Source organism: Cricetulus griseus, chromosome 8 (genome assembly GCF_003668045.3).
Source record: "Cricetulus griseus strain 17A/GY chromosome 8, alternate assembly CriGri-PICRH-1.0, whole genome shotgun sequence".
In the NCBI taxonomy this organism is placed as follows: domain Eukaryota; kingdom Metazoa; phylum Chordata; class Mammalia; order Rodentia; family Cricetidae; genus Cricetulus; species Cricetulus griseus.
In genome coordinates, this window is record NC_048601.1 from 25,443,131 (window position 1) to 25,456,406 (window position 13,276).

The 13,276-nt window shown below is 48.1% G+C and overlaps 1 protein-coding gene across 2 annotated transcripts in view; it reads left to right on the forward strand.

Annotated features, from left to right (window-relative positions):
- The window catches only part of Wnt5b (Wnt family member 5B), a 35,477-nt gene extending 24,659 nt beyond the window's left edge, over positions 1–10,818 (forward strand). For both annotated transcript variants that reach the window (XM_027429280.2, XM_035448556.1), the window contains exons 4-5: positions 4,286–4,578; positions 9,508–10,818. In XM_027429280.2, coding sequence (XP_027285081.1) covers positions 4,286–4,578; positions 9,508–9,966 — 752 coding nt within the window. In that variant the 3' untranslated portion in view covers positions 9,967–10,818. The remainder of the gene's footprint in view (positions 1–4,285; positions 4,579–9,507) is intronic.
- Positions 10,819–13,276: the final 2,458 nt, after the last annotated feature.

The window sequence follows — 13,276 nt, forward strand, 5'->3', positions numbered from 1 at the left end:
ACGGGTACCAACACACAGTGCACACACCTGCACATGCACACAGGTCAGGAATAGACACTGGGAGTCTGATCTGATTGCATAGTAGGGTGACCTGTGAAGGACAGACAGACCTTACAAAGGAAGCACATCTTGCTTGATCCATTTCTGTTACCAGCAAGAGCACTTTGGTCTGTCTGATTTTTACCCACTCTTTGTTTTTTTTGTTTTTGTTTTTTCTTTTTTCATTGCGTTGGTTGTTTGAGGCAGGATCTCTCTACATAGCCCTGGTTGGAACTCTGTGTAGACCAGGCTGGGCTTGAACTCATGGAGAACTCCCTAGTGCTGGGATTAAAGGTGTGTGCCATCAACTACTTTTTTGTAGCCTCCCTCAAGATTTTCCTTGCCTGAGAATCTGTCCTGCCTCCTGTGCCCCAGGGTAGCTCCTTCTAGGATCCTGGGAGGTGTCCCTAGGCTTCTCTCTTCTTGAAACTACAGCAAAAGTCATCACCAGAGGGCAGCAGAGCAGCTCAGAAGAGCAGCCTTGCTTCAATAGCCTCTGCCTGGGAGCAGTGGGGTGGATTGCTGTGGAAGCCTGGTGGAGGGCTAGGCTCCCTTTCCGAGGAGCCTGGAGGTGTGAATCTCTCCAGTTGCTCTGTGGCCATGGCATGCTAGGCTTGTATTTTGAGATGGTTTGGTTTTACTCTCATCAGTGACTTTTTCTTGTCTAGATACCCACCCCCCACTCCCCCCCCCGCATGATGCAATAACACACACACACACAACACACACACACACACACACACACACACACACACACACAGCTTACCTAACCTCTCTTAAGAGATTTCTATGCAATGCTCTCTTACCCAACACTCAAGTCCTGCCCCATGCAGTTAATACTACATGCTCTCAGGATCTGGGCACGCCCCTCCCAAAGTGGCAGTGTGCTGAAGGACACTTTCAGATCCTGTCACCAGAAGTAAGTCTGTGGCACCTGGTGTATTACATTCAGAGATGGGCACACGGGTTCAGAAGACATTTGGAAAGGGCCGATTGGACTCTGAGAAGCATATTTGCCAAGGGAGGGTAAAAGAAATCAGACATATGTAGCTGGGAAAGGAACACATAAAAGGCATGTTTCTTGTTTTCAAACACTGAGGAGCTGTCAAATGGATAGAGGATTAGACAGTGCCACTCCAGCAGGCAGAAATTACAAGGAGGCGTATTTTGGTTTCATATGAAAAGGAACTTTCTAGTGATAGAATCATTTTTAAAGAGAAAGGGGGGAAAAAGATGAATAAGTTGCCTTAAAAGGCCAGCTACTTTTCTGAGGAATGCTGGAAGCTACTGTTTGTGGAGACTGAAGAGGGACCTTGTACTGGGGTGTCTAAGGCTCTATCGTGCTCTAGGTGGTATGTCTGATGTTGAGAACATTTCTGGAAGATTTCGCAGGCATGGCTCACTCAGAACAGGGCCCAGCCTGCTTCGTTAAGAGCACATAATGCTTTTCCAGAGGACCCAAGTTCAGGTCCCAGTACTTATATTAGACTGCTCTTAACTGCCTATCACTCCAGCTCCAGAAGATCCAGCGCCCTCTTCTGGCTTCCACAAGTACTCTACTCCGGTGGACATTTTCCCACAGACACACACACATATACACAACTTTCGTTGTTGTTGTTGTTTTCGAAACAGAGTTTCTCTGTGTAGCTTTGGAGCCTGTCCTAGAACTTGCTCTGGAGACCAGACTGGCCTCGAACTCACAGAGATCTGCCTGCCTCTGCTTCCCGAGTGCTGGGATTAAAGGCATGCGACACCAACGACTGGCCACATACACAATTTTTAATAAAACCACTTTGTTTTTAAAGAGCTTCTTGGATTACCTTACTACCCCAGCACTCACTGCTCCAGTCAGCACTGGGACAAGTGTCAGTCACAAGTGGAGCCTTCTACCATTAGGTGGAGGTTGGGGAGGGGCGCGGGTGTTCCTGTTTATAAGTGACAAGAGCTGTTCATTGTTAATTGTGAAAACCTGATTCACTCGGTGTGGTCTGATTTCTGACACCACTGTGTGGTGCCGAGGTAAAGAAGAAGCAGGGATCGCTCCAGACCTTTCCTCTAAGATTCATTTTATTGTTTATTTATATGGATGTGAATGCACCTAGGAATGTGAACACAGAAGCCGGAGGAGGGCATTGGAGCCTCTGGATCTGGGGTCATAGGGGGGCAAAAGCCACCTGACACGGGTGCTGGGAACCAAACTCCAGCCTTATGCCCGAGCAGCAGATATTCTTGAGTGGAGCCATCTCCCCAGCCTTCGTACCTTTTAACTGACTGCAGGCTTCAGCCTCTTCACGCTCTGGAATAGGACTGTGGTGTCTCCTTCCCATTATGGAGACTTGAGAGAGTCACAAAAGGAGAACAGAGCCTTCTACCTGGTACAATAAAGTCCAGGAGGAATCTGTGACCTGCCAAGAACTGCTTTTCTCAGAATCTGACCCCACACAAGTGTCATTTGTTGTTAAAATAGCTTTAAGGGGATATCATTCATTCATGTCAATTCACTATTTAAAAGTGCACAGTTTAGCAGCTGGGCATTGGTGGCTCAAGCCTTTAATCCCAGCTCTCGGGAGGCAGAGGCAGGCGGATCTGTGAGTTCGAGGCCAGGCTGGTCTCCAGAGCAAGTGCCAGAATAGGCTCCAAAAGTACACAGAGAAACCTTGTCTCAAAAAACAAAAACAAAAAAAAGTACACAGTTTAGTGGTCTTCAGTGTATTTACTAGAGGTAAAATTGTAACCATTAATTCTAGAACATTTGTATCGACCCTTAACTGATACTGTCTAACCCCCACCCCCAGCCCTAGGCCACAGGTAATCTCTGTGGATCTTTTCCCATTCTGGGCATCCCTATAAATAGGATCAAACAATACATAGCCTCTTCACTTGATGCAATTATTTAGAGGTTTATCCATGTCGTGGCATCTGTCGGTACTTCATTCCTGTATGGCTAATGGCATGTTGTGTTTATCCACCCATTGATAGATAATTGGGTTCTTCCGTTCCTTCTTTTCTTATTCTTCCTTTTTTGTGTGGCTATTATGAATCATGCTGCAATGAACATCCATGGGGAAACATTTGGACACGTATCTTTGTTTCCATTGGGCATATTTTTAGGAATGGAATTGCTGGGTCATCTGGGAACTCTGCTAACCCTTTCAGTTCCTGCCAGGCTGGTTTCCATCTGCACCCAATAACATTTCCAACCCCAGTGCAACACGGCATGCTCCGTGGGAGGCTGCTAACATTCCCATCCACACTGCAACACGGCATGCACCGTGGGAGGCTGCTAACATTCCCAGCCATACTGCAATAGAGCATGCCCTGTGGGAGGATGCTAACATACCCATCCCCAGTGCAACACGGCATGCCCTGTGGGAGGATGCTAACATTCCCATCCACACTGCAACAGAGCATGCTCCGTGGGAGGCTATTGGTTTGTTTGTTTGTCTCACTATGTTGCTCTGGCTGTCCTGAAACTCACTGTGTAGACAGACCTCAAACTCACAGAGATCCACCTGACTCTGCCTCCTAAGTGTTAGGATTAGAGGCATGGGTGGCCAGTATCCACACCATGGGAGTTTTAAAGTAGATTGTTGTAGTCATAAAGAGGAGCATAACTGGAACTCTTTATAGAAAATGACCAGGGACTGAAACTTCAAATATGGCTCCCAAATGCTCTTGAATTGGGAGGCATCATGAGGCCCAAGGAAGGGCGGGTGGGGACGGAGAGGATGGAGGACTGTTGTCTAGTTCACTTTCTATTCCTGGCCTCTGCCAGGGTCCCACCAGACAGTGGCAGCCATGAAGAGGACAGACACACAGATGTGTAACTTATGGGTGGGAGAGAAATGGTGTTGAAGGAACAGCCATTCTTGCTTGGGTGCGGACTTGTTCTACTAATCTCATAATTTCTTCTTTAATCTCATCCTGTTAGTCCCAAATGGCCCATAAGTTGCAGGAAGCCCATTCTCCCTCTACTTACAGCTCCTCCCAGGAGTGGCTGTGGGGTCCTACAAAGTACAATGGCTTAAGTATTACCCAGGCATGGAGGGTGTCATAGTGTAGAGCTGGGGCCAAGAGGCAGAAGTCAAAATGGGCCAAGGTCAGCCCATTGCAGAGTGTCTGTGGAAAGGGCAGGCATCCCCTGGAACATTGGTTCCCAGGGGGCAAGGCACAGCCAAGACGAGGGAAGGAGAGGCCATCAGCAGAGGAGAGTGGCCTAATTACTATCTATTGTCCCCTGCTGCAGGTAGCCGGGAGACTGCCTTCACCTATGCAGTGAGTGCTGCCGGTGTGGTGAATGCCATCAGCCGTGCTTGCCGAGAGGGTGAGCTGTCCACCTGTGGCTGCAGCCGGACTGCCAGGCCCAAGGACCTGCCACGAGACTGGCTGTGGGGTGGCTGTGGGGACAATGTGGAGTATGGCTACCGCTTTGCCAAAGAGTTTGTAGATGCCCGAGAGCGTGAGAAGAACTTTGTCAAGGGATCAGAGGAGCAGGGCCGAGCCCTCATGAACCTACAGAACAACGAGGCTGGCCGCCGGGTAAGCCATCTTGTCCTGACTACCGCCAAGGAGCTAAGGGTGTATACCGACATCCTTGTCACTGAGCTAGCCCCTTTCCTTGTGCACCACTTCTAGTGTGATTGTCTTTCTTTTTAGGGATGTGGGGGAGCAGTTTTTATTTGTTGGTTGGTGATGGTTTGTTTTGGGATAGGATCTCACTCTGTAGCTCTCACTGGCCTGGAATGCACAATGTAGACCAGGCTGGCCTCAAACTCAAGAGATCCACCTACGTCTGCCTCCTGAGTGCTGGGTTTTTGTTTTTGTTTTGGTTGGTTGGTTGGTTGGCTGGTTTTTCAAGACAGGATTTCTCTGTGTAGCTCTGGCTGTCTTGGTACTTGCTCTGTAGATCAGGCTAGCCTGAAATTTGGAGATCCACCTGCCTCTGCCTCTGAGTGCTGTGATTAAAGGCATAGGCCATCACTGACTGGCTTGTATTTGTTTTTTTAAAACAAGGTCTTATTTGTTGCCCAGTCTGACCTCAATTCTTGGACTCAAGACATCCTTCTGCCTCAGCCTCCCAGGAGCTGGGACTACAGGTGCCTATCATAGCACCTGGTTCCTGAGTGTCATTTTTCTAACTTTATTACTTCAGAGGGACATCGGCTCCTCCAGGAATAAGGTGCAGTGTTTGGTCTTGGCCAACCCTCCTCATGACGATTGGATGCTTAGGCCATTAAACCTAGCCTGGGATTTACAGTTTATTACAGCATCAGGTGAGCCTGGGGCTGACTCTGAAGAGCTGCTATGAGCAGATACAGAGCCACAGCCCACACACTTAGGGTTCATGGAGGCTGCATACTCCGCACCAGGAGGTTTCAGGCTGACGTGGGAATGAGGAAACACAACTGTCCTCTGGAGGCAGCACGATGGCAGCTCTGCTCCTTTACTCCTTGCAGCTTCCTGAAATGGCACCTTTGAGAACAGCTGCCCCACTGTGTTCCCGCTGTAGCCCCACTGTGGCCCATCGCTCACCTCGTAAGCTCTTGAATGCCCACTTTCTGTCCTCTATAATCTCAGGTGCAAAGAAGGCAGAGGCAGGAGGATTGCTTGAGCCTAGTTCAGGGCCAGGTTGGGTGAGACCAGACCTCAAAACAAAATAAAATAGGTCTGAGCTTAAAGGCCACCCAGACCTTAACGTCCTTCCCACTCCCTACAGGCCTCCTGCGCCTGCTCCCGAGTGAAGCATTTCCTGCTTTTCTTGAGGTATTTCTCATCCTCCTTTTCTCTGGTGAAGGTCTGCTGTGCTGGCTATGGTTCTTTGTGACACCCTGTACTGGGCTTTGCACGATTACGAGAGCAGTTTCTGTGCTGCCTCCTAATGGTTAAGTAAGAGGCCTGCTTCACAGAACGAGGGAGAGGGGCTGTGTGTCAGCCCTACTTTGAGCTCATATCTGGCAATGTCAGGAACATGCTGGTCTGTGATCTGTACTGAAGGCAGAGGGGAGACATCGCCTCCCTTCCCTTCACAGTTTGACCCTACTTTTGCTGGCTCCTCATTTAATGCCCTTAATCATTTGTTTGTGCTGGCCCCTTCTCTGCTGCTTCCTCTGTCTGTCTGGCCCCTTGATGACCTCTTTTCCTGCTTTCCTCTGTCTGGTTCCCAGGCTTTAGCTCTTTCCCCCACACTGCACACGTCTTCCTCAGAGCTTCATCTCTCCTCTGTCACAAGCTGCTCCTGGGTAGGGATGCTAGTCCCTCTATTTTTTTTTTTTTTTTTAATCACTGTCCAAGTAACTCCAACTGTCAATCACCAGCTGGGACAATGGTATCATGCTTAGCTCCCACCCCCTCATATGGACACAGAGTTCTCCGAGGAGCATTGTACAATGGAAGGGTTGAAAAGAGCCCAGACTAGTACTTTAAGACCAGAATAAGCAAGAACAGCAACAGATGATCTGCCATCTTGCCCAACAGCAGAAGTCCCATGTGCTTTGGCAGAAGCTTCTCTGGGCCCATAAGCAACTATGGCAGCTTCCTCTGGACATAGGGGCAAGAGCAGCAAGCTGTTGCTACTCAACTGTGCAGGATGTCTATGCAGATAAAAAGACCCGGCGGGCAATGGTAGCACACGGCTTTAATCCCAGCACTCAAAAGCAGAGTCAGGCCAATCGCTGTGAGTTCCAGGCCAGCAAGCCTGGAGCTGGTTAGGTAGCCCAGGCTGGCCTCGAACTCACAGCAGTTATCTTGCCCCTGCCTTTTTTAAAAAAATTATTCATTATGTATACAGTATTTTGCCTGCATATATGCCTGCATGCTAGAAGAGGACACCAGATCCCATTATTGATGGTTGTGAGCCACCATGTGGTTGCTGGGAATTGAACTCAGGACTTCTGGAAAAACAGGCAGTGCTCTTAACCTCTGAGCCATCTCTCCAGACTCCCTGCCTCTGCCTTTTGAGTGCTCATATTACAGGCATTAGCCACCAAGCCCAGCTCTTAAAAAACTGGGGAGGAGGTGTTAAGAATGACACAAGGACTCTCTATGTAGCCAAGGCTAGCCACAAACTCTTGGCAGTCCTTCTCCTTTAGCCTTTCAGAGTGCTGGGATTCCAAGTATGACTACCACACTACTCACTAGGACTAAAACATTTTTTTCAAAAAGCATTTTGTCACCTTTTGTGACTCTGGGGATCAAACTGAGCGTCTTACACGTGCTAGGCAAATGCTCTACCCTGAACTACATCTCCAGTTCCCCCCCCACACACACACACTGTATTAGTTTTTTAGTGAAGGGCCTCACACTAGCATTCCCTTCCCTCTCTTCACAGAAGTATCAGCAATAAAATGTGAAACAAAGGAGCAAATATTACAATGTCTGCAGTGTCTTCATCTACAGCAAGGATAGATGGACTTTAAATAGCAAAGGGAAACTGCATTCTTCCTCAGTCTTGCGTGGGGATCCTGTCCATATCTGTGAGCTGGTTCCTCCTTCCTGTCTCCCAGTATTTACTCCCATTAGAGACATTTATCCTGCTCTCTGGTGGCGCAGCCGCCACTCCATCCACAGCCACAGACCCTTAATGCTTCCCCATCCACCTCACCAGATGTTGCTCTCTCCCTAAGCCAAAGACCACTCTGCAGAGAGGCAGGCGAGAACCCAGGCCTGTGCTGCAGGCCTGAAGGTGACTGCAGAGCTTGTCTGTGAAGGTCTTGATGGGGATAGGGGATGGTGTCCTTGGTAGCTACCAAGCCAAGGGTTTAACCTTGGGGAAGGCCTCCTTCCCTTCCTGCTCTAAGCCAACACGGGCCACCAGATTGGAATTCAGACATGGTTATGTTAGCATGGGCCTGATGGCTTCGCAAGACTCCAGAGCTTCAGTGTCTCTACTCCTCTTAGGAAAACAACCTTCCAAATAGTCCAAGAGCTGCTAATGGCGCATGTGATAATCTCTGCTTAGCATTGGATCTGGGAACCCTTGAAAAGAAGTCTAAGGGAAACCCTAGAGAAATGAGCCCCGACTCTGTTGGGACAACCACTGTGGCCAGGAAAGCGTCTGAGGCCGAGATGCATTCTCACCCTGCCTCCTGTGCACAGACAGCTGCCAGGGCTGTGACAGCAGTGGTCTTTGTTAAAGAGTACTTAGTGAGCAGCTCTTCTCTCCTCTGTGCTGCGCTGCTCTGCTTTATAGTTTTGATTTTTGGAATAGCCCAAGTTCAAGTCCACTCCACAAAGTTAAGATTGAGTGACTTCCATGACTTTCAGTTTGCGAGTGCCTTCAATCATTCAGGAGGCAGAGGCAGGCCAATATCTGAGTTCAAGGCCAGCCTGGCCTACAGAGCTAGTTCCAGGACAGACTCCAAAGCTACAGGGAAACCCTATCTCAAAAAAACAAAACAAAACAAAAAAAGAAGTCAATTTGTTCTGGAACAAACTCTCATGTGAGCAGGCTCACCACCCTGTTTCCAAGGGCCTAGGTTTGCCCTTGCCCCAAACTCTGGGCCTCTTCCAGAGGGGTGAGGGGTGGGTTGAGGGTCCTGTTGACAGATGTGATGGCTCCCAGGAAGCTCCTCATAACCCTAGAACAGGAACCACACAGTGTGGGAGGACTTTGGGCCAAGCCAGGCCATGATGGCATGTAAAAGAACGGAATCCTTTCTTTTCTGACTTGTGCTCCATATTGTGCAAAAGCTAAACATATTTTGTTGGGTTTTATCTCTTTGAAAATTGAATCAACATAGAAAGTTTGAGCCAGGAGCAACAGCTCACATCTGTAGTTCCAGCTGCTAGGGAGACTGGCAAGATCACTTGAGCCCCCACATTTGAGAACAGCCTGAACAACATAACAAGATTCCATTTAAAGAAAATCAAGGGTGGGGTGAGAGGTGTGGGGGATTTAGCTCAGTTGGTGGAATGATTGCCTACCAAGCATGAGACCCTGAGGTTGATCCCCAGCAATATATAAACTGGTTACCGTGACCCATGCCTACAATCTCAACACTCAGGAGTTCCAAGTGCAAGGGGTCAGAAGTTCAAGGTCATCTTCAGCTGTGGAGCAAGTTTGAGGCCAGCCTGGTTTACATGAGAGTCTGTCCCAATGTAAATAAATTATTTTTTTAAAACTGTAAGGGCTGGGGAGATGGTTCAGTGGGTAGAAGCAATTGCTCCCCAAGTCTGGTAAGCCCATTAGGGTCTCCAGAGCCTATGTAAAAGCTCCATGCAGCATTCCTCCACCTTCTTTTTTTTTTTTTTTTGGTTTTTCGAGACAGGGTTTCTCTGTGTACCTTTTGAGCCTATCCTGGCACTCGCTCTGGAGACCAGGCTGGCCTCGAACTCACAGAGTTCCGCCTGCCTCTGCCTCCTGAGTGCTGGGATTAAAGGCATGCTCCACCAACGCCCGGCTCCTCGTCGCCTTCTTAACAGTCTGTGAAGGATTCTCCTTCTCACTCATCTTTCTCCCCCTGCCCCCAGGCTGTGTATAAGATGGCTGATGTCGCCTGCAAATGTCACGGAGTCTCAGGGTCCTGCAGCCTCAAGACCTGCTGGCTCCAGCTGGCTGAGTTCCGCAAGGTAGGGGACCGGTTGAAAGAGAAGTATGACAGCGCTGCCGCCGTGCGCATCACCCGCCAGGGCAAGCTGGAGCTGGCTAACAGCCGCTTCAACCAGCCCACGCCAGAGGACCTGGTCTACGTGGACCCCAGCCCTGACTACTGCCTGCGCAACGAGACCACAGGCTCACTGGGCACCCAGGGCCGCCTCTGCAACAAGACCTCAGAGGGCACGGATGGCTGTGAGCTCATGTGCTGTGGCCGCGGCTATGACCGCTTCAAGAGCGTCCAGGTGGAGCGTTGCCACTGCAGGTTCCACTGGTGTTGCTTTGTCAGGTGCAAAAAATGCACCGAGATTGTGGACCAGTATGTCTGTAAATGATGGCACCCATGCCTCCAGCCCACTCCTCTCTGCCTCTCAAAAGTCTGTATTATATAAATCTATCTAAATATATTTTATATTTGTACAAATGAATGGACGGATGGTAAATAAGCAAGAGAAGAAAATGGAGAGGAAGGACTTAAGAGATGCTGGCCCTCTGTGAGGACTGGGCTTTGCTGGTAACCTGCAGCCAGTGGAGAGAAATGGGCTTTTCCATGCTTTCTGGCCAGGACTCTCAGGACACAGAGGCTTGAGAGTGTCATGCGCCATAGCCTCCAGGAAAGAGGAAGTGATTAGATGAAGGAGATGGGCTTGTTTCAAATCTGCAGTCTATGACCCTGGCCAGGAGACCCAGAGGCCCTGTGGAAGGTGAAGACCTGACAACCCCAATGGTGGCCTAGGTCTTCTCCTGAATGGAGGCAGCTTTAGTAAAAGTCCCAGTACTTGCTTCTTTTCTCATCCAGTGCGCAACTGCAGGAAAGGAAGGTTCCTTCCCCAGTAGTGGGGAGAGGTCTCAAGTCACTCTGACTGGTGACCGTAAGGGACCTGTGCCTCTCTGGATTCTGGATCTGTGTTCTGATGAGGATGCCATCAGCTCCTGCTGCAAAGCTCCTGGGCCGAGAGAAAGATGGCCACTTACTCTGCTACACCAAGGAAGACATGAAGCAAACCTGGGCTCTGACTGGGGACAAAGGGCTTGTGCACTGCCATCTCGCCACAGGGCAGGAAACTGTTGCTGCTGCTGCCACCTCCTCTATCGGGGAGGCCTCATGAACAGCAGGGCATGCTGGCAGGTCATCTCTGCCCAGATGTACAGTGTCCCTCTGACATTAAATATCTTTTACCAAGGTTTCTCTCCCTGTCCTTATTTGGGCACACAAAGACCTCTCATGATTCTCATTTGATATTTTACTTTATTCTTGGTTCTTCGGATAAAACCCAGGGCATCTTGATGTCATGTGGTTAGTGATCCCTGGGAAAAGACCATAGACTCAATCCAATTATAATTATTTATTAGCTTCTAGCAGGACTAATAATCCCCAAGCCAAATTTGAGATTGCCATGAGAAGGGAAGGATTTTTAAAGGGGAAAACCACAAGAAGACTTTCAATATCTATGCAAGCAAGCAAAAACTTATCTGTTCTGCCAAGTTAAGTGACCCTAAACAATCTTTGGGTATCTACATAAGCAAGTTACAGAAGCCAAAAATGGCATTTAGCCATATCATAACAAGTAGAGAGTCTCAGCTGTACATTTTTTGGGTGGGGATCACTCAGCCAAGGTTACTGGGAAATTATCTTCCAGGAACTGAAGTCAGAGACAAATGGCTGGTGGGTACCAAGATGGATAGCCCCCATCTTGTAGCTCTCTGATTTTAACAGGTATGTGTAATACTGAAGGAGCCTGGAGCCAGCATGTTCTGGTGTGTTAAGAGGCACCACTATTTGTCATTTTTGACAGTGACAGGAAAATGGCTCCTTTGGTAGAAAGGAAGTAGTTTCTTTGGATCTAACTTTTTAGCCTTTTGTTAATGGTAAGGGGCAACATAGTCTCTTCTGTAACTGCTTCTCAGCTGAAATAGGACATTGTTGTCAGGGCCCAGGAAGGCTAGACTGTCAGTCAAAGACCAGGAAGGGACAAGTTACATCTGGCTTGCTGTCCAGGTTCTGTGGACCACCTGGGACTAGCGACAGGCAGGTAGCTTTGGAGCAGTCTGGAATGCTAGTCTGAAGCTGGGGCTCAAGCTGTAGGAAATTTTGTCGGAAGCATCTGGTTTACATTAGCTTTCAGCTGGTCCACAGCTTGCCAGTCTCAAAGGACCACCTGAGGCTGGTGTGTCTGGAACAGCTTGTAGTCTTTAGTTGATTGGAAATCTGTTGGGACAAATATAGACTAGAAACAGAAGGCAAAGTTAAGGAGCTTAGGGGGAAATCTTAACTCCATTGATTAATGTAAAAACTCTGAACTTTTGAAGTCTTAATATAATAATTGCCTAGCAAGAGAGAAGGAATCTGAAACATTTTTAATTGTTTTATATATACCTTGAATCATTCCCCTAGACCTTTGTAACTTACATTTACACACCTTAAATCACTTTCTCAGACCCTCACAGCTTATTTGAGCTTTCATATGCTCAGACCTTTATATACCTTAAATTACTTCCTTAGACCCTCATAACTTATTTAAGCTTTTCTATCCTTAGACCTTTACAGCTTGCATCCTAAATCTTTTCCTAGACCTTTATAAATTCCATTTTTCCTAATTATTTACAATGATTATATGGGTGGTTGATTATTGAGAGCAGCATTGCTACAATGAGCCATCAATATCATCAGAGATCTAAGAAAAATAAATTTGAGCAGGAGTATAATCCATATGGCTTCTGTATCAATTAAAATGACAGAGACTTCCTAGGTGGTTACCTTCATGTGGCCTTGGGGGCAGAGGTCATTGGTCTTCAGCAGTCACACAGGACAACATGAAGTCTTTCATTCCCACACAGGTCAGCTTTAGCCTTCAGCTGCCAGACCCAGAAGATCTGAGCTTTTGTGGATGAAGACACTGAAAACTTGGCTTGCCTTGGGAAGCCAAGAGGGACAGTCAGTTCTCCAGTGCCCTGCTTGTCCACAGTTTGGGTAGGGTCCAGCGGCATGTGTCCGTTCTTTGCCAGTGGCTAGCATTACTATAATTAAGATGGAGTCATTTGTGTTGTCTTATTTGGAGGAGACTTTAGGGTTCTGGCAGCTCACAGTTTTGTCTATCATAGCCCTGGATGTCCTGAAACTCAGTTTGTAGACCAAACTGGCCTCAAAATCAGAGATCTGCCTGCCTCTGCCTCCCAAGTGCTGGGATTAAAGGCATGTGACTCCACACCCAACTACATTTTTTAAAAACCTTTTTTCCATTTATTCAATGTGTCTTTCACATCATGCATCTTGATCCCATTCATATCCTGGTCCCTTCACTCAACTCTCTGTTCCTGACCCCACCCCACCCCCACCCCCACCCCCCCACCCCCCCGCCGCCCCAACTAAGACAAAATTTAAGATAAAAAAAAGAAAAAAGAAAAAATTAAAAATCTCATTATGGAAGCTGCAGTGTGGCACAGTGAGTCACATAATAAACCTTTTTGTCCATATATCTTTACTTGCAAGTGCGCATTGCAAAGAGTCATTGGTCGGGTTTGAGGCCTCTGGTTTCTGACACACCATCAATGCTGGGCCCTCACTGAGATCTTGGATATCCTGTTGTTGCCCTGTGTCATGGAGAACTTGCAGCTTTGGGGTCTGTGTGTTTGGCCCCTTCAAAT